Source organism: Vidua macroura, chromosome 7, assembly GCF_024509145.1.
Source record: "Vidua macroura isolate BioBank_ID:100142 chromosome 7, ASM2450914v1, whole genome shotgun sequence".
Lineage (NCBI taxonomy): Eukaryota > Metazoa > Chordata > Aves > Passeriformes > Viduidae > Vidua > Vidua macroura.
The window spans coordinates 24,593,757-24,614,241 of NC_071577.1; the positions used below are offsets into that span (position 1 = coordinate 24,593,757).

The following is a 20,485-nucleotide window of genomic DNA, read 5'->3' on the forward strand; positions in this document are numbered from 1 at the left end:
TTTAGATTTGTTTGCAAAATAAATAAATATTCTTTCAGCAGACCATGTTGTGATCACATGATCCCAGATGTCTGCATGTTCAAAATTCTTAAGGAAGCTTAAGTCTGTCTCTCGTCCTGCAGAAATGATCCTTGTAAATTTTTCTGCCAGTAAGACAGGTGATAGTGAAAGCAGCACAGAGGACACGGAGCAGGAGGATGCTTCTGCCTTTGCTTCTTTAAGGTACATTGTTCATCAAACAAGCAAGGGGAAAACAAGTTTTGGGTGATTAGTATTTCACAACAGTTGTAACTGTTTAATGTCTTTGGGCAGAGGTGCAAATCCTATGGTACTGTAGATGTCACTTCAGGTTTTAAATACAGTAGTCAGTTGAATTCTTAAAAAACATCTTTGCTACACTTGTGCTGGCAAGTTGCAAATACCAATGACTAAACTAGTGCCAGTTCATCCGTATCACCTAGTCCAGATGCTTGCATGACTGTCCACACTGGTGGCTGATTTGACACTGCAGCGTTTCTTCACGATCATGTTGATGTATGCTTTCATGATCTTTATTATCTCGCCCACCTGGGGAGAGAACACAGCAACACAGCATAAGCACTTTGAAAACCTCAGCACGCTGAGGCATACAGGACATTTTGCTGAAAGAGATTCCCCTTCTCCAAAGTCATGACACAATCAATTTTGCATGTTAATACTAAATGTGAACATGCCAGTAAGAAGAGAAAGGCTTGACAAGTTTGTGTGCTGCTGTAGCAATACTTTAAAATATTTGTAGCTCAAAGAAAAGCAACTTCCATTCTACTGAAACTCTTCTTTTTTTTAAGTTTGTGAAACACCCCATTCATCTACTGGAAAGGAATGAAAAAAAAAACAGGCAAAGTGAAGAACACCTAGAACTGGAAACTCTTGATGCACTGGAACACTAATTAACCTCCTTCACTTTCTGACCAGCCTATTTTTTTTGTTCATCCCTGTATTCAAGAGGTACCACGCCCTTTAGGCTTAAGCTCCCTTTATCTTTTCCCTTGGCTATGTAGTCCATTAGTCAAGAGTTCTTGCACAGAAACCTCTCTATTCCTTGAAGCTTAACGGAAGTGGCTGTGTGTTTTCACATACCTGGGAGGTTTCAAAGAACATTTCTCTCTCATCCACTGTAATTTTGAAGGTGTTGGGCTGTGGTGCTCCAAAGAAAACAATGTGCTCATACTGGAAAGTTTCTAGTGGTTTAGGATCCCCTCGTTTGTAGACAGACACATTCTCTGTGCTGACGCCAAGCCAGAGATCATTGGGGAATCCACCCTCCTTGCACTGCAGAAAGAGAAACGTGACCTTTTGCATAAATGCAGTGGAGGATCAAATAATTTTCCAGTCAAGAAAAAGCCCTCTGTTTCTAGCTCTTATAGGACATTTCAATTCAATACACAAACCAGGGTACTTGCAGAATCTATGCTGGAGGCACTTCTGCAAAGATTCAGAAGTGATACAGCTGTGAGTCAAATACTAGTTGAGTAATAAATAATTGTAATAGGGAACAGCTCTCATCAGATTTTGAAGTGATGCAGCAAGTCAATATTCCACTTCTTATTTTACATATAATGCAGTGAGTGCAAGCAACTTCCCATGGTGATCCACCTTGGCAGCAGCAAAACTGACAGAAGTGAACTGTGGCCTCCTACTGTGGCAGGCTGAGCAGTGCTGTACATGCCTCAGTCTGCACAGTTTCTGTTGTACTGCTGCCGACCAGGATTGCACTTTTTGCTGGCAAGAATAGCAGAGCTCTGTTTTACTTAGACTTTCACTAGCCACCACATTCTTAAACCCCTCTCTGCTCCCCCATTCCACCATTATTCTACACAATTATCCCACACAAAGTGGGAATCCATTGTCTCCCTTCATTTACCAGGATGCCCTGCCTTGCTTTCTCTGTGCTCTCTGTGTCATAACTCTTAGATATTGTGATACTACAGGCTTTCCCTGAGATTATTAAGGCAAAATGTATCCAGTTCACAAAATTCCCATCTGTTACACACAGCTTTATCTGTTCTCCAGGCTGATACCTCTCCTCAGCTGTGGTTTTAGGAGTTCACTAATCACTCACCTCAACATCAAAGAGGGTCGACCCATAACCTGGCCACTCCTTTACAATGGACATGTATTTCACCATGGCCTGATGCTGAGAGACTCCCTGCAGCTTGGTCCATTTTTGTGCTATGCTTGCCCGAGCAGCTGAAAGCTCTTCTTTTACCCACATCTCCATCATCTGCTCCTCTTCTACCTTCTGCTTCTTTACAGAGCCTGTCTTGAAGCTGCGCTTCAATGTCCCTTCAAGGAAGCTGGTCCGTCTCCTCTCCAGAGTGTGACTGCTGCTGCTCTTTGTTGAGTGCAGTATTTTGGATTTCAGCCTGTTAACTGGGTAGATTCCATCAAGGGTCCAGCTTATTTTGGAATAATCTCCATGAAGATACTGCAGCCGCAGAGCTGCTAGACGCTGCAGAGTGTCCTCCGGCCCAGGAAAATGACCAGCTATGAGGCTTTCGTGAGCCTATAAACAAAAAGTCCCCCAAATTCGTTAGAAAGCAAAAGCACACTTTATTCACATCTGGGTCCAGGTAGAGGTAGAGATTCCTGTCACATCTGCTGATCTGAGTAGGATAGACATCATTCAAGAGTCAGAGCAGACATTGTAATAAATATGTCAGAGTCTGCAAGCGGTTGATACGGGGGGCAACACCCCTTTCTGCAAGCCTGAACAGGACAGAGATCTTTGAGGGGCTCCTATCCTGTACAGAAAGCCCCACAATGAGGACCTTTTAGATCTGGAACAGATGGGAGAGACCAGAATTGAAGCAATTTGTTTTTGTGCTGTATCAGCTACAGCTCCTGAGTGAAGATTATATTCAACACCAGAGTAATATATAATAAATTCAAGATTCTTAACCTCAGTTTCATTACACAAAAGTATCTCCCACCTCTTCCTCCTTCACCTGATGTCTCCACCAATCTTCGTTTCCCTTTGCCTGTTTTTCTGTGAAATCTATTAATGGGGCTTTTTGCACATCCCTCTAATGTCTGGGTAACACCTACTCTCCTACTGTTACTTCTCTTTGCCAGTTAAAGCTGTGTAGACTAAAATCCTTGTCAAGAGAGAGTTTGGTACAAGTGAGGTTCCACAGAGCACCACGTGCTCCTGGCTGTTTTCTAGACATTCTCTAGCTAACAATGCTTGATGTTCATTTCAAGAAATGAACCATCATCTGGGTGATGTACATGCCATGCACTTGACTATCAGTGAGTTTCAGTCTTCATGACTGACTGCTATTAACACAGTTAATTTTCTTTGATTTTCTGAGGCAAGGTCAGTGTTCACTGAAGTAATACAGGTGGGACAAATCACACAGCTGGTGCTCCAGCTGGTTTAGTTTTACATCCCAGCTGCAAGGCTCTTTCTTATCAGTGCAATCTCTGATCTTGCCAGCATCATTGTGCTATAGAGTACAGTGACTTAAAAAAATAACAGACTACTCAGCAGATAAATATTGTTAACTACATTCTCCTTTCCTTTGTCTGCACTACTCTTCTAGTGCCTCTCTGTTAATCAAAAGAAATTGCCCAGAAGATGTTTCATAGTTAGTTCTGGTAACATCCCAAGGATGTGCTGTTCTTGCAAGCTGATTTGCAGATAGATAGATAGATTTTTCCAGTTTTCTTTACATTTATGTTCTGCAAGCAGCTACTTTTAATAATTCTCTTAAATCATTACTTGAATTTCTCTGCCTTCTAAAATTAAAGACCAAGTTTTTAAAAAAAATAATTTCCTTTTTTCTAAGCCTTTGCTAATTTTTCTTGCTTTTGTTCTAATGCTCATCTTCCCTAGAAAATTTCATGGTCTATCTCCTTAGTAGATTCCAGGCAAAAATCCAACACACCAAATTCTTCTGCTACAACCAGAATTCCCATTTGTAATGAAAGGTAAACCAGTTTTCTGTATCCTCTTGTGTGCTTTTGCCATGCTGGAAACCAAATCATTCTCTCAGAGTTAGCTTACCTGCTCAAACATGAAGGCAAATTCCACGCCATCTCTGGGAACATTCTCAATATCCAAGAAGCAATAAAGCTTAAAATACAGTTGCCACTGTCCTTCCTCCTCTTCTTCAGAGCCAGCAAGTCTGTAAAATGAGAAGGGAAAAAAAAAAAAAAAACAACCAGTAAGGAGAAGTACCATGGTACTGGAATGTCCATAGTGCAAGTCACAATCTGAAGGTAACCCCGGACTCTGAAATCCAGTGTTACATCCAACTGGGAATTAAAGGTTTCATGAAACATTCTTTTACCTCTCAAACTTGGCCAAGATATCAGCCACAATCACCCGACTCTCCACAGCACGGTCAACCTGCTGATTATGTTCAAAGAGTGCAAACATATTCCGGCTGTCCTCCATTGCCAACCCTCGGATCAGCTTTTCAACCACCTGCAAAATCAGACACAGCACACAGTAGGCATCAGTCCCCCTTTCACAATGAAGAATCAGTACCTCTTCAGGACACCTATCATTTCATACATCTCCATCACATTTCTCCCTTCATTTCCTTGTTTTCAGATTAAAGAATTCTAACCCTAAAAGATCATTCCCTGCAATTAAGTCATTACTTATATTTGATCATCCTTGCTTTTCTTCTCTGAATCTTTTCAATCTTCATTACTCTTTTGAGGATGGGGGAATTAGAATTCTGCACAAGATATAGGCACGTAATGGATTCAGATGTCACAATGACATTCTCAGTACCTCTAGAACAATTCCACTTTCTGCTCTGTTTAGCACTGTTTTCACAGACATGACTACTGCAACCTGGAATCCTGCTTCTGACCTGCTAATGATTAAGTTACTGGTAGACTAACCCTCTCAGAAGGATTCCATTATGAACTGGAATTTCTCCTTGTCCAGAAAACTGTGTTTAGCAAGTTTCAGACAAAGGGCAGAACACCAGAACTGTTTCGATTTTGCAACACAATTTTCAAGCGATACTCTACCACCTGGGCACTGGCCTTGTAGAATAAAATGAACTCTGCCCAAAGATATAGCAAAAGAATTGTAATTTAAAAAAAAAAAAATTGGAAATTAAGGGGAAAAGGGTGTGCTTCAACAGACCCACTCTCCAGACACAGATGTGCTCACATCTGGTTAATCCTACTAATGCATTACCTCCCCAGCGCTGGTGTGGGAGTTGATGGTTATTTTGCAGGAGCCACCACCATGGCAATACACTGTCGTGGTCATTTCCTCACGGGTAAGAAGAGCCTGTATTTCCTCCTGGGAGGGCACAAACTCCCTCGTCTTTGTTCTCTTCAGGGAATCACTTATGAACTGTGCATACCTATCTATTTCTGAGTCTGGAAAGAGATCTTTTACCCTAATTGTAAAGAGAAGCAAAAAAAAACACCCCATTACACAGTGAACAACACATTACCATAAAAATGACACTACTGCAAGTGAAGAGTTTGGTAGAGATGCTGATGTCAAAAGCAACCACACAAAAATCAAGCTTATTTCCTAAACCATACAATCTGCTTTTACTAGTCATTTGAAAGTCACTTCAGTGGCATTTCTCAGCAATGTATGAAATAAGCAGTGCAAAGTTTCAGGAGTTTAGTGACAGGTGAAGACAGCAGAATTGATAATCTCAATTTACAAATCTGTGACTAAAAACTGTGAAATTAAATGTACACTTTTTTCATTTATTCTTAATGTTTTTGTTTGGTTTTGTTTGTTTGTTTGTTTTAATTCGCTGGCTGTGTTTGAGCCACTTCTACAGTATGTTTGAGAATTAAGATAGAAAGCAGATGCCTGTACACCGTTCTCTTCCATCCAAGACCAGCAGGTCTAAGTATAACATTATTTGCAACTCTAGTGATAAAACAATGAAATGGCTCCATGGAGTATCTGCATCTCTTAGATCCAGGCCACAGAGGTAGCTATTTGGTGTACTGACACAAAACTCATCTCACTCTTTCCTAGCTTGGAAGGAATCAAATAGATTTTATCGATCTTATCATTAGGAATGGAGCAAGGTTACACAGCTGCAGATCAGCCCAGTGCAGACTGCCTTGTAAAGCTGCACTGGATGCTGAAGATGACTTGGGAAGAAATGTAAATTATTTAGTTCAGGAAAATGGGAGGTTAAAACAGATTAAAAATACTAATTGCAAGCATTATGTGCTTAGTTAAATAAATCTTGAAAAATTATAAATTGGATTTACAGTATCTCTCGTACTTCATAGTATGCTTTTTGCCTGTGCCAGCTACAAGGTAGGACAGATTTCCATGAGTATGGAAGTACAGACCTCACCTTTCCCGCAAGTTGATAATTTTTATATGTACATTAGTAAGCAGCAGGTCTCAGCTGTAAATCCACTGCAACACAGTCTCATGGTATTCTGTTTGGGTAACTTACACAACAGATGGGTGGCAAAGTGGGGGGAGTCTGAATACACAAAAAAGCTGGTGGTAAGAACTGGGCAAAGGTAGGAGGCCAAAACACCACAGGAAGATGTCTGCACAGCAAGAGGGTGAGACAGTAATTACAACAGGCAGTGGAAGATCAGCAGAGCAAAAGGAAACAAGCTGCAAACAAAAGAGACATTTACCTTCGGAGGTGGAACTTGAGGTAGCGCAGGATCCCTCTGCTGGGCAGGAAAGTGCAGCTCATACAGGTCATCAGCTGCCAGTGGTGCAGGTTCGCAGTACTGTTGGGGTGTGGCATGTGGTTGGTTTGCTTGATGAGCTGACAGTACACTTCATCACGGAGGGGCTTTAAGTCATGGCAGGTCTGCAGGATGCCTTGGATAATGGGTATGGGGTCAGACACTGTCTCAATTTCCTGAAGGGAGTTAAAGATCTTCACTGCTTCATCCTGCAAGCTGCTGTAACCCTTCTCTTGTTGCACTGGGGAACAATCACAAAGATGACAAGAGGTGAGCATCTCCCTCATTTTCTACTGGCCCAGCAGTACTACCGTCAACTGTACTCCTCTGTCATGGAAGAACAGCAACCTGAGCATCAGCGCATATCCTGAACTTCAATTTATACTTGAAGTTCATTAATGCTTCCTCTCCAAATGTTCAAATGCAGTTTTAATTTGTATTTGCCACATCTGATTTGTCACCACTCCCACAAAAATACACTCCAAGTGTATTTTTGAAAACACTGCACAGAAAAGCAGAGTAATATTTTTAAGGGAAATGAACATTGAAATCTAGTTCAGGCTTCAGTGTCTGCAACCAAATAATGGAATGTGGCCTGGCTTGTGTAATTCCAAAATTCTGTGTTGTGCCTGTATTAGCTTTGACCCCTGGGCCAACACAGAACTTAAGCAAATTGCTCTACCACAAATGCATCTTATACCTATTGTTTAGATTTAAAATGCCTGCACCAAAACTTGTTTTTTGACCACCTAAATGTCTGCTTTTTTGAACTGCTCAGACACATGTGATACCATTCAGATGCAGGCTTGCATTCTCCTTTGCACATCTCTGGGGCTTTAGGTCCTTCTCAATCTCCTGTACAGTCACTGCTTCCCCAGTGGCCATGTATTAACTGTACAATACAAAGACACAGTTCTAAAAAGTAAGTTCCACAGTGTGTTTGTTCTGTATTTTTCCTCTATTTCAGAATTCATTTTTTCTGTGCTTTTAATCTGACATGTAATTGGATCCTTCTATTGTGACATACCTAATATCCTTTCACTTTCTCCATGACAGTCTTCTGGCCCTAAAAATTTCATTTTGAGGCTAAAGAATCCCGCTCTCTATTTTGTCACTTAATTGTAGGCAAGTTCTTCTGTACCTTTGATCATCTTTGGGTAGGTTTTTACATCTCCTATATATCTTTGATGAGACATAGAAGGCAAAACTGTATCCTGTACTCAAGATACAGGTGCACTATTCATATACAGCTGCACAAAGACTTTTTCTTTTTCTAAGCTCTCAAAACCTTACATTAGCTGTTTTGTTTCTGTACTCACTAGAGTTGACATTTTCATAAAGCTATGTAAATTGATTTTCACTTTCCTAAGCACAGCTAGATCACTACCTGTGTGGCAGACTGTTTTTCCCATATACATTACTTTGATTGAAATTAATTTCTTAAAAGATTCTGTGGCTCAGTCACTCCACATGAGACATTCTTCTATAGTTCTTCAGCAGCTTTCAGTTTTAGTATGTCAAACAGTCTGTAATCATCAACAAATCACTTTGGTTTCTGGTGGCTCATTACTCTAGCTCTTTCATGTTTCTGACACTTTTGAAATAAGGGTTCATTTAGTCTGGTTTTACAGCAGCTTCTGTAGAAATACTACCCCACTGCCAGCTGCATGATGTAATCCTGTTGTAGTCTTTCCACTGGAGCCACTCGCAACCCAGTTGTGGCTAAAGGATGACAGGCTGCATCTCCCCTGGATGGATGATGAAACTATCTCCCCTCTTTTACTCTAAGATACAATGTTCCCATAAGAGGCAGTGAACATGGAACACAGTCCCGAGAAGAAAGGCAGAGAAAGGGACTGTTCCCTCCCTGAACCCTGTAGGCCACACTGTCCCAAACAGACTTCACCTGCACAGAGAGATCTTACAGACCCATTTTGTGGTGCTCAGGCTCCTCAGTGACCCTCAAAATGAGAATGGATTCTGCCACTTGGGTAAAATACTTACAGTTGACACTGACATCTCCATACGGTAACGGGAGCAGTGGGGAGTGCAAAGGGTGCTGGGTGTATCGCAAGATTGGGTTCCTCCTATACGTCTGTTCCACTACTTCAAAGTTTGTGCTATTTTCCTGGAAAAGAAAGCAAAAAATCATTATCCTCAAACAGACACAGTCTTTTGCAGGATGTCCTTACACATTTAGGTTCAAGCTCAACCACCTTTTCTAAATTTCTGGAGGTGCCTAGGGGGACTAAGTGATCAAAGCATAATCTGTATCTAAAAATTACCCTGTACGTTATTTCTGAAAATTAAACATAAGAATTGCCATGCTACATCATCCCACAGGTCACTAAGCACAGAATCTTGCCTTCAAGCGTGGCTTGCATAATATATGTGGCATGATCCCTCTCTCCTGTGTCCTTCAAGCTTTCAACAGGACATGGTTAATGGGCTTTCTGATCACAGTTCAACCATTTTCAGTGTGTAATAATGAGCCTGCTCTCAACTTGTCTGGTTGTGCTATATGTGTTTACAGAATGAATAACCAAAATGCTCCAAGGTGTTCAAAATCGGACTTGTCACTACCATACACACTGGATCACATTCTTCTGCCTTTTGTCCTAGACTTCTTCCTAGTAATACATTATGCTCCGTTTGTCCTTGAACCATGAGCTGAAGTTTTCCACAGTCTTCTACAATCACTCCCAGCTCTTTCTTCCTAAATACAAACTATCTAATTGCATCTAGATTAGATCTCATCACAAACACATTTCTTCTGAAATTTGGTTTGGTGTGTCCTCTTAAATGATTCCAGGTTTATACACCAAAGTTTCTGGCAAGTTTATTCTCAAAAATTACTCCTGTAGTAAAATTTCTGCTATTTTGAAGGATATTATCTTTCCACCCTTTACTCTGATACTTAACCATGCAAGCCTAAGGTATGAAGAGAACTTCAGGGTACATCAAAGTCAGATGGCCGGTAGGAATGGAATTTTTTGTATTTGCATCTGAGAGATGCTTAGGAGCGGAAAGGATGGAGCAGAGATTTGCAAATACTTGATGGTGTAATCCTGCGTGCAATTTTTAATTGCACAGAGTCATAGTCTAGACTTATGCAGATCAGCTAGCAAAATAAAATTCATGCAATATTTGATATTTTTTTTGTTGCACAGTTGTGTGGTTTTTATTTTTTTACCCTTTTTCATTTTCCCCTTAAGACAGTAACCCTGTTTTTTGCCACATTCTCAGCAATGACTAGGTTAGGCCAGTGGTGGTCTGGCTGCTCCCAACTCGTGTGGGGATTCGCAGGATGCCACCTACCCTGATGTCACGAATGAGCTGCTGGGTAGGTGTTTCTATGGGAACTTTGCTGTCAATGACACCCTGAATGGCAGAGGCCCAGCGCATGGCTTCATTCAGCAGCTTCGTGTACAGTCTGTAGGAGTGCTTCCGCCCGTGGACTATGATGTTCCAGTAGCCTGTGCAGAACAAAAGTGGAAACAAAGCTGGAAGGTGAAACTGGCTTTCATATTATGTAGCTGATCAGGGGTTAGCAAATGTGACATCCACCTACAAGAAGGGCCAGAAGGAGAATCTGGGGAACTACAGGTCCATCAGTTCAGCCTTGATACCAGGGAAGGCTATGGAGCAGATCATCTTGGGTGTCAAATGAGAGCAATGGAACTGGGCAAGGGTCTGGAGCACAAGTCCTGTGAGGACAGCTTTAATGTGTGAGGACTTGTGGCTGAGGGAGCTGGGGGTGTTTAACTTGGAGAAAATAAGGCTCAAGGGGGACTAATTACTATCTACAACTACCTGAAAGGAGGATGTAACCAGGTGGAAGTCTGTCCCTTCTCCCAAGTAACAAGCAATAGGACAAGAGGAAAGGACTGCCAATAGACTCTTCAGGGAAATGGCTGAATCACCACCCCTGGAGGCATTTAAAAAATGTGTAGATGTGGCACTTAGGGACATGGCTTAGTGGTGGACTTGACAATGTTAGGCTAATGGTTGGACTTGGTTACTAAGAGGCCATTGATTCTCTTTTTGCCTGCACATTAGCTTGTGGTTGATGAAAAACCCCTGCTGCTTTCATAGCAGTATACAGTGTGTCTGGTTAAAATCCACTAGGTAGACATTAACATCCCCATTCCCAAAACAGATTTATCAACAGGGAAGTCCCAGTCCAGATTTTGGTACAAAGACAGCTTTCCAAGATGCAAGTATCTTGCAGTGTAACCTGACTACTTGCCTGCCAACCAGGCAGCTCACCTTCACAGACAGCATTTGGACTACACTATCCTGTTAATCACTTGAAAAAATGACCACTCTACACACAATGTGCCTAGTCACATTGCCAAATCAACTCTCAGAACTTTTAAAAATATGTTTGACAACCTGAGAGAACGTGTCAAAGCGACGTCAATTCTATCTGCTAAAGGCAGCCCTAGACATCTGTTGATACCAAAAATGTGGACACTTTCTTGTGAATGAGCAGAATAAATTTCATCACATCACACTTTTTAAATACTTCCAGCTTCTAGCCTTTTTAAAAGGTATCCCAAACAACTCCAGTATTCAAATGTCCAGTTTTTCAAGTCTTTTTCTAAGGTTCACAATCTTTGTATGGGGGATTCACCCTTTATCCCATAACCTGGGTTCTCTTCCAACTCCTAAGGCATGCAATGGAGGATCATGCCAGATCCTGCCCTTCCAACTGTCATGTTGCACAGAAAGCAAACACAGGCCTTTGCTATCTTTTGTTTCTATCAAGTTGAGTGGTACCATAACACATACACTGTACATCCCCTACAGTGTTTGGGATGACTGCTATTTAAGAGATTAACTGACCTCAGAGACAAATGTAGGTCATGCTACAAAGTGACAGTTCTGGAGATGTACTAATAATTAGTGTCAACTACAGGAACTCACACCTGTTACCTTGCCTGGGGAACACTGAGATAAGCAGTGGCTGTACTCAGTGAGAAACATTAGCACTCTGTACCTGTGTCAGGTGTGAGGCACACACAGTCACTTGCACACTTTGCAAATCTCTTACAGCTTCTACGGGCAGAGATGTTTGCAGGCAGACACAAAGCCTCAGATGACATCAAGACTGCCTTCTCAACATGCCACACCACTACAGTCCCGCACCATCCCCTCTTCAGGAGCTGCACACCTGGAGTCTGCTCTTTACCACCGTCTCCCTCTCACCTGTGTCTTTGAAGACCCTCTCGTCGGGCTGCACCACGGAGCAGAGGCTGTTGAGCACGAGCGTCCCGAGCTTGGCAGCTGTGCGCTCGGATGACTTGTAGTAGTCGAGGGCAGTGTTTGTCAGAACAAACCAGCGCTTCTTCATCTTCAGAGAGGACATCTTGTTGCTGCTCTGAACCTCCTTATGAAGCCAGCCTAGCACAGAAACACAAACATGTCATTACGCACTTCTCTTGCTCCCATGGTCAGGACAAATAATTTCACTGTCATTTTAGATTTTTTGCAAAATAAAGGACAAAAAAGAAAGATTAAGAAAATTCAATACTTCAACAGAAAAAAATTATAGCCTGCATTGCTAAAGCTGTCAGAAAGATCATTTTCTACTCAGAGGTGTAAAAAGCAATGTCCACCCACAAGACAAAACGTTCAGAAAAGGTGGGACTGAACCAAGAGGCTCAGAAAAAAAGAAAATGTATAGATCTTCCTGAATATACGCCTTTATGTCTATTCTGCTGTTACAGAGACATCTTATTAGGAAGAGCAGAGCACACTCAGCAAAGGATCATTCCTTTTTCTCTTTGACTAATGAACAATACTAGATAAAAGGAACTGTTGCCTTGCAATTAAGTATTTTGAAGTTAAGGTACTCAAACTGTTGTCTTTTAGTCTACTTTGTATCATTCAATCTCCTTGAAATTTTTAATAGTGGAAGGCTTTTGCCACATTTTGGTGACCCTCTTCTTCTGTCCTTCTGCCTTGCCATGACCACTCCATGGCATTTATTTTTTCATAGATATTTCTGAAAGATGCAAGGCAATTTGCTCATGCACTTGCTTTCCACAGACTGGATCAGGAGTGTCATCATACATGTGATGAGCTCAAAATATAGAGAAAATTTAAAATAATTAAAACAAATGGGTGACTATTTTGCAATATATGTGTGATCCCTATTCATGCTCCACCATCTTCAACTAAGCTCTGACTAAAGATGTAATTTAAACCTTTTGCTCAACCTCAGAGAATTCTTCTCACCCTACTATGTCTACCATAACCAGGTTAGTTAGTTTAGCTGAGGACAGCAGCAATCCCACAAAGATCTCTCTCGCTCCCTCCCTCTCTACATGACAGGTGTCAGAAGGAACTGAGCTGCCAACAAAAGCCACAGTGTCATGTTATAGTCCATCTAAGCCAGCTGCTGCTCATCAGCAGCCATGCTCCTTCCTATTCCCTGGTGGCATTTGCCAGACATGTTTAAATAGGCTAGAACTATCATCAGAAAATGAAACATATGAAGCAATTTTTTTTCCACCCGGCAGGGAATTAGATAAAATCCAGGGCTAGCACACACATGACATGGCAAACAGCAGGCAGGAAGGTGTGGGGGGGGGCAGAGAATGAGAGTCTTTGGGGAACAGCTAAACCCTAGACTGAATTAGCAACAATCAAATCTCCCTGTCAGATTATAAGCAGAAGATGAGTTTCACATGTAATTGCATGTATTTCCTTTCACCTCTCACAAGGAATTCCTGGCCATCCACCTTGGATTCGCCTTTGGGTTTCTGCAGCAGGGAAATCCAGTGATGCATTTCCTCAGGAGTGTCGCTGTTGCAGTGAATCACACGATTGGCTGTGATGATCACAAAAGAATTCGGTCTGCCAGAAAACAAAAGTATTAAAATTAGTCATAACCATGCAAGTAACTCACAGCACACCCGAAGTCATGTTTTTTACCTTCCCATAAACAGGAAGAATTCAAACTACAGAGGAGTGCAGAAATACTTAAGATCAACTTTTCTTCAGTTGCTCTGTCAACTGATGAATGCAGAGACCAGCTCAATGAAAATAAGTATCTTTCAAAAGCTACTTCCAAATACTAGAAAATATTAATTATCTAATAAGCAGCTGTAAAATGTCCTTGGCTCATTAGCAAAGGACTTTGACAGATTGGAGTGAACCAGTGCTTGTAGCACTGGGGTGAGCTGGGACAGCCATTCTCCTCATACTTATTAAAACCAGTGATGCAATAGCAAACACTAGTCTCAGTAGGATCAGCTAAAACATGTTTGAGACTGGTTTTACAAAGGATGAGCTGATCCTGACAAAACAGAAGAAAAATGTTGTGTTGCTCCTGGATGACTTTGTCCTTCTCTTGCAACTGTATCTTACCAAAAGAATATTCACAATTCTGTACAGAATTGATGCTTTACAGAAAAATAGAAAAACAGGAAAACAGAAAAATAGAAGTATGACCAGTTCCAAGAGGATAGACTCATAAACCTTTGAAAGCAAAGCCAGATTTCTATGAGAAAATACAGAAATTGAAAAGTAGAATGCAAGTATGAAGGAAAAGATGCAATCAAGCTCTGTTAGAAAAATGCATAAACCTATGGAATATAAAAATAAGCTGCATAAAAATGTTGGTTGAGAATAAGCATTCTCCTCAGAATTTGTTTAACATTGCTTCAAACACTGATATTCCAGAAAAGCATACCTCAGCACATACATTAACAAATTTTGACTGCTAAGCTCACTATTTGTTTCCAATGTTCACAGGTTCACAGATTAATTATGAGGAGTACAGGCTGAGAACTGCCTAAAATGCTTTCATCAATGAAATCTTAGTTCACTTCTGAAATGCATTTTCTAAACTACTAAAAACAAAGTCCTAGCAATCTGTGTGAGAGCCCAGGGCTCTGTCCCCAGACCACAGAGATAAATAACTTAATAGCTAACATTTTACTTTGGCACTGTGGTGAGTGTCTTTGCCCTGGCTGAACCTGTTAATATGTTCAGGGAAATAATTAAATGTTAACATAAAGTGATATGAAATGTCCCATCATCTTTTCTCTGAAACTAACTAACTAAAGGTCTGTGCTCTCTTGCATTGCAAAGATATCAAGAATAACACAGATCTCTAAATTCCTCCATTATTCTTCCACAATTTTGCTTCTTTCCCCTAAATTTACAAGATTAACTCAAAATTACTCTGTTGAAAAAATTCAAGTGCTGCTTTTGCTGGACATATTTGTTAAGTGCAAGTAGTAGATAAAACTGTAATTTTCTGGCATTGAGATTATGTTGTTTTATCTTTAAGGAGCTGAAGGAAAAACTTTGACTCGAAGAGAATACATATATGGACTTCATGCCTATGAAGTGACATTGGTTGAAACAAGCTAAAGATTTCAGCTATGTTTATTTGTTTGGAGAAGAAGATGTATGAGTTTAAACAAATACAAACCCCACAGGAAACGTGGACCTACCCACAAAAATATTGTAAGGAATTTCTGATTTAAGAGATGATCAGATTGCTGTACCTACCTATCAGGATTGTCTGAGGCACAGACAGAGTCAATAAGCCCAACATCCAGGGTTCCCTGTAGAGTAAAGAAGACACAGGTTGCATTTTAGATTACAGGTGTTCTCCTCTGTGAACAGGATTGGAATTGGAACCATTCCTCTGAATTCCAATAGCTTGAGTAGAAATGAACACATGAGAAAGGCACAAGTGAGTCATCCGTGCTCTCTAAACAGCATAAGATTGCAAGGGGCTCCACAGGACTGGAGGAAAAACAGTTACAAGTTTCCAGAGGATATTATGAAGGTCTGAAATAACCTTAGCTATTATCTCTGTACTGGCAAAATACATAAATACACCGTTTTTTCCAACTGCTATCTTCTGTCTGGAATAACTGTGACCCAGACTAGTCCCATCCAAAGACATTTTATCTGTGTGAGGCAGCCTCCCTCTTCTCTTCCCACTGAGAAGAGCTATCTGTGATCAAGCTGAGCAACCCACAACAAGCACCATGTTCCCCACTGCTTACCCTCTTTGCTACCAGCTTTGCTGTTTCTTTATAATTACCAATGTCCAAGTCTCTTACACTGCTTAAGTAGTACAGCACTGCATGTCCTGGAATAACATGCACAAATAGTTAAACACAGAGGGCTCCAAGCATGCCCAGAGGCTGGTTGCACAGTAACTCACCACAGCATTCTTTGGATTGGCCTGCTCATCCTGCATTTCCCTCAGCTGCTGTGCTGTAGCGCTGTGTACTCGGCTCAGAACATTAAACCAGCCACTGCCAATCAAAACAGAATCAGAGTTAAACTGTCAGTAGTGCAACTGGCTCAAGAACACGATCAAGGAACCTGGAAAGATTTCAGTGGGAAAATTTCTTCATTCACAATTTCCTGAATACTATGTCAAAACATCTCTTGGGCTGATCATACCAGATTCCAATGTCTTCCTTCCTCCTTATTTATCCATGAAAATTCTGTGCACTTTCGTCAATCCACTGACAGCTGCTCCTGCAAAATCCAGTTTTCCACTTGTTATTCAAAGAACTCTAAGTAAGCAGTGGCTTTACAGGGAGCCCATGTCAGCAGACTGAGAAGAGCATACAGCACTTGTAAAAACAGGGTTAGTTGGGAATCTTCCTGGACTAGAGTCCTAGAGATGCCTGGGAACCTTCTTGATTAGTCTCTCTCTGATCTGCTAATAAACTTGAAAGTCATATGGCTGGCAATTAATCATGGATTTGTTTATAAGTGAATTTGGAGTGAAGTCTTTTGTCTGCAAAAGGGCTTCACTTACAGACATATCTGGAGGCTAATCACTGTTGCAGAAAAAGCAGATTCTTATCTGCAGCTTCCAGTGAGATCAGGAAATATCCATGCTTCACGGAGGATTCTCAAACTGGATACCCTGTGACATCTGCTAATCTGCCCTTTGCCACTGCAAGTGCTGGTGCTTTCTTCTCCCTCAGAAGAGAGACTGATAGGACATAGACAGAGGCCACATTTGGTTTACACTCATCCTAACAGTTCTGCAGTGTTATCTTAGGGCATGCCTACTGCAGTTGTGGAAGTTCTGGGTTAAGAAGTTACTGTTCCTTCCACCACTGCTCCCTACATTTGCCTGTTTCTTGTCCATGTGGCTGTTCTTCTATTTCAGTCTATTTCTGTTAAATCGTATCCAAACACCTTCCCCCTTACTCTCCTACACCAAAATAATAATAAACCCTAAATAACTTCACGGAATCAATAGATCAGAGAAACAGTTACACCATTAGGGCTGAGAGAGCAAAAGCCTTGGTAAAAGTGGGAACACCTGAGTGGCTGGGGACAGTAACCTCTTAACTTGGTCCAACCTGCCCTTAAACAACTGATTCCCACTGTCTGGCCAGGATGCCAAGAAGGAAGGACATGAGTCACTTGTTTGCTTTGCACTGGGAAGATTTTATCAGATGACACTACAGACTCTGATAAGCTGCAGCCTTTTTCTGTCTCCTGGATAAAACCCAGATGCTCTCACAATCATTTACAGACAACATGAATAGACTTTTTGTTTGATTCAAGATTCCATTAAATAAATAAATCAGCTATTAGATGTTCCAGTTTATATTAAGGTTTGTGTGTCTGCTGAAGTAATCCTTGAATTCCACATGCTCACAGCCACATGAGAAGCTGGCAGTCCTGTGACTGCCAGACTGAACCACAACCTTGGTAGCTGTAACATCCAGTCCCCAAAGTAGGTGTGATGCGTCCCAGGGAGCACGAAATGACACTCTGGAACAAATCCCCCCTTTTCCCAGAAAAAGGGAATTGATTACGTTTCTCAAACTCTCCCATGAGTAGCTGGGTCAGGCCTACACTGAATGAACAAACCTAACAAAACTCCCTGCTGTACCTAGCATCTTCTGGTGACTCTGCAACAATGTGGTAAACTCGGTCTTCTGTCACAATGTCCAAGGCATTCTCCTTTTCATGAATATCCACAATCTCTCTGGAAGACAAGAAAGCACAAGAGCCAAAGCTGAAAACCTTTCACAGGCCTGAATTCCATCTGGTCCATTCTTTCACATCATACCCCTCACCACACAGAAGGGAAAGCACTGGTTCAGATGGCTTGTAACTCTGACAGAAATACAAAATTCCGCCAATACGCATCAAGATGCTTAAAAAGATCTGTACAGTTAAAAACCAAAGCTTAAGGCATTATATGGATTTTCAAGACACCAGCAGACTAAATGGAAAAAGAGATAACAGGGACGATGGTATAAGAGATCTGCTTACAAAGTCAGGTGTGCCATTCTTTTTAGCACTTTACAGGTCTGCATAATGCTAAAAGGTGACCACTCTGTCCTTTCTTACAGCGTGAGCTGAGGAATTGACTATGGCAGCAGAAAGAGCATTCAGGACTCAGGAAAAGGCACAGTACATACTGCCAAATTCAAAATCCCGCTGTGAGCTTCATAATATCTCTGTGAAATGCCTGGAGAAGCCAGAAAACAGATGGAGTCTGGGTAGGAGAGAACGCATGGGGTATGTACTTAATTAGCCCCTCCTGGTCTGGCTCCATCCATGGCTTGGAAAGAGCTTCTGCTGGATTATGAAAGGCAAGACTGGGAAAAGAACTATCAAGTAATTGCAGACTCCCTCCAGAGTAAAACTTGATGTTGTAATTGTCTTTTTCTTCCTTTGTTTCTGCTTCTCCAAGCACCATGGGAGATACACAGGCCAATGAACAGCAGCACTGGACCCTTCATTACTGATTTAGAGAGTGAGTACTAGGGATCAAAGGGATTTCTTTTTGCACTCACTTTGCCCTTCTGATATCAATAGTCCCCTTCAGCTTTTCCTCGCTATCATTCTCGAAGTACATCAGCTTGGATTCTCGAAGCACAAACCAGCGGCGTTTCCAGTTGCGGCGTGAAAGGGTTGACATTCCCCCGCCTTTTTTGTAGAGCCAGCCTGACTTCAGGGCCTCCTGCTTGGTGCGGAACCACATGAAGGCCTCGTTCTTCAGGACACACCAGCGCCGCCGCCACGGGTTCATGAGACCTCCTGCAAAAGCAAGGGAGCAACATTTCAGCAGACACGCAACAGGGGCCATGCTTCCATTCTCATCCTGCTCCTGGGCAGGAATAGTTGCCACTTCAGTTCCTACATGAAAAAAAGGAACTGAAGGAGAGAAACCAAACATAGAAAAAAAACAGAACAAAACTAGTGAAACAAAAGCAAAATGCAGAAATACTTGCACTACTCAAGTATTTTTGTTCTGACTTCAGTTTCATAGCTGAGAATGAATCATTTAAGCCCACACCAAGTAGGCACAATTAAGTCTCAGTGGCAAAGGTATCTCTGACATCCAGTTATCGCTTTATTTGTTGTTTTAAATAAAAGAAGAAAAAAAGGAAAATAAACTGAGAACTAAAAGCAAATAAAGATGATGATCCTGGACAAACAAAAGAGGAAAGCAGGTTTCCTGGATCCCATCCATCCACGGTTTTGGCAAAATCCACTTACCTTTCATGTAGAGGTAACTGTGAAAATAGGGCGGGCCTGAACCATTGAAGATAGTGATTCGTCCATTACAAAACTCTTCATCTGTATCAATGTAAACATCCACTTCTTCCTCACTTTCCAGAAACTAAAGAAAAAAGAAGAGATATATAGGCTACTTGGGTTCTCCTGGTCACAGGAGGACTGGAGTAGTTAACAGAGTTAGAGAAGTCACATGATCAGAAGGTGCAAAACTACACCTAGTCCCTTTGCAAAAAAAGCACTACAGTAAAAGTAGAGGCTTGACAGCTTGTCCATTAATGCCTAAAGCAAGAGCATGGAATTTTCATACTGAAAGGAGAGCAGTGGACATGGCTAGAAAGCTCCACTTCCCTGCAGTAACAGAACTTCCTGTTTTTAAGGCACAGCCCACCTTGCAAAATCTAATTTTATGGGATTAAGAGAGAATTTTTCATTTTGGAGAAGTTTTCTGATTTTTCTGGCAGAAAGGCCACAATGCCAGACAAGATGGAACAGTGATTTAACCCCAGCAAGGAAATTACTTGCTTTTTGTTGATCAGGGAAAAAAGCACAGTCCAGCATAACTGAACCCTAAAAACATCAATCTGAATTACTGAAATAATAGTACTGAATTTACTCATCTCTCTTCTCCAATTAGATAAAGGCCCTCAGCCATGAGAAAGTATTTCACACACAAAATAATTTCCTTTACCTTAAATACAATTTCCTTCAATTTGCTTTAATAATTAAATACTAATGAAGGCAGTTCCTTAGACCTTTTCCTTCCTCAAACACATGTTACTTCTTTTGATTTTTATTTCTATCTTTTCTCTGTGACCCTCTTTTATCTCATCCCTGGTCCACTCATCCATTCTCTCCCTTGGCATTAAGTTTCAAAAACCAGGTAGTCTTGGAACAGCAGCTACTGATGGGATCTTGACTCAGCTGTGGTTATCACTTCCTGCGGCTCACACTATGACAAAGTATCAACTGGCTTTTTCATTAGTCTTACTCACTGATGAGCCCAATAAAATCCTCCACTTCTATTTGCATTTTAAGGAGAATGGTAGAAACCAGCCTAACCTGTGACAGAATGATTCATGATTTGAAGATTACCTGACAGTGATATGTGAGTATCTGCCCACAGAGAAGGTACCTTTACTCAAGCAGATCACATAAAAAATTTGGATGGCTGGCAGCTGACATTAGGGAAATACAAACAAGACATCCATGCAACTTTAAAACATACTGAAGGAAGTAAATCGAG

General features: G+C 41.3%; 1 protein-coding gene across 1 annotated transcript in view; it reads right to left on the reverse strand.

Annotated features, from left to right (window-relative positions):
* Positions 1 to 201: 201 nt before the first annotated feature.
* LOC128810357 (unconventional myosin-X-like) overlaps positions 202 to 20,485 on the reverse strand; it is a gene marked incomplete at its 5' end in the record, with an annotated part of 73,774 nt that continues 53,490 nt past the window's right edge. Inside the window, 16 exons of the mRNA XM_053983156.1 lie at positions 202 to 567; positions 1,120 to 1,311; positions 2,102 to 2,545; positions 4,049 to 4,169; positions 4,335 to 4,471; positions 5,204 to 5,411; positions 6,646 to 6,943; positions 8,707 to 8,830; positions 10,021 to 10,178; positions 11,914 to 12,108; positions 13,424 to 13,566; positions 15,232 to 15,287; positions 15,899 to 15,992; positions 17,603 to 17,698; positions 18,516 to 18,759; positions 19,222 to 19,345. Coding sequence (XP_053839131.1) covers positions 454 to 567; positions 1,120 to 1,311; positions 2,102 to 2,545; positions 4,049 to 4,169; positions 4,335 to 4,471; positions 5,204 to 5,411; positions 6,646 to 6,943; positions 8,707 to 8,830; positions 10,021 to 10,178; positions 11,914 to 12,108; positions 13,424 to 13,566; positions 15,232 to 15,287; positions 15,899 to 15,992; positions 17,603 to 17,698; positions 18,516 to 18,759; positions 19,222 to 19,345 — 2,748 coding nt within the window. The remainder of the gene's footprint in view (positions 568 to 1,119; positions 1,312 to 2,101; positions 2,546 to 4,048; positions 4,170 to 4,334; positions 4,472 to 5,203; positions 5,412 to 6,645; positions 6,944 to 8,706; positions 8,831 to 10,020; positions 10,179 to 11,913; positions 12,109 to 13,423; positions 13,567 to 15,231; positions 15,288 to 15,898; positions 15,993 to 17,602; positions 17,699 to 18,515; positions 18,760 to 19,221; positions 19,346 to 20,485) is intronic.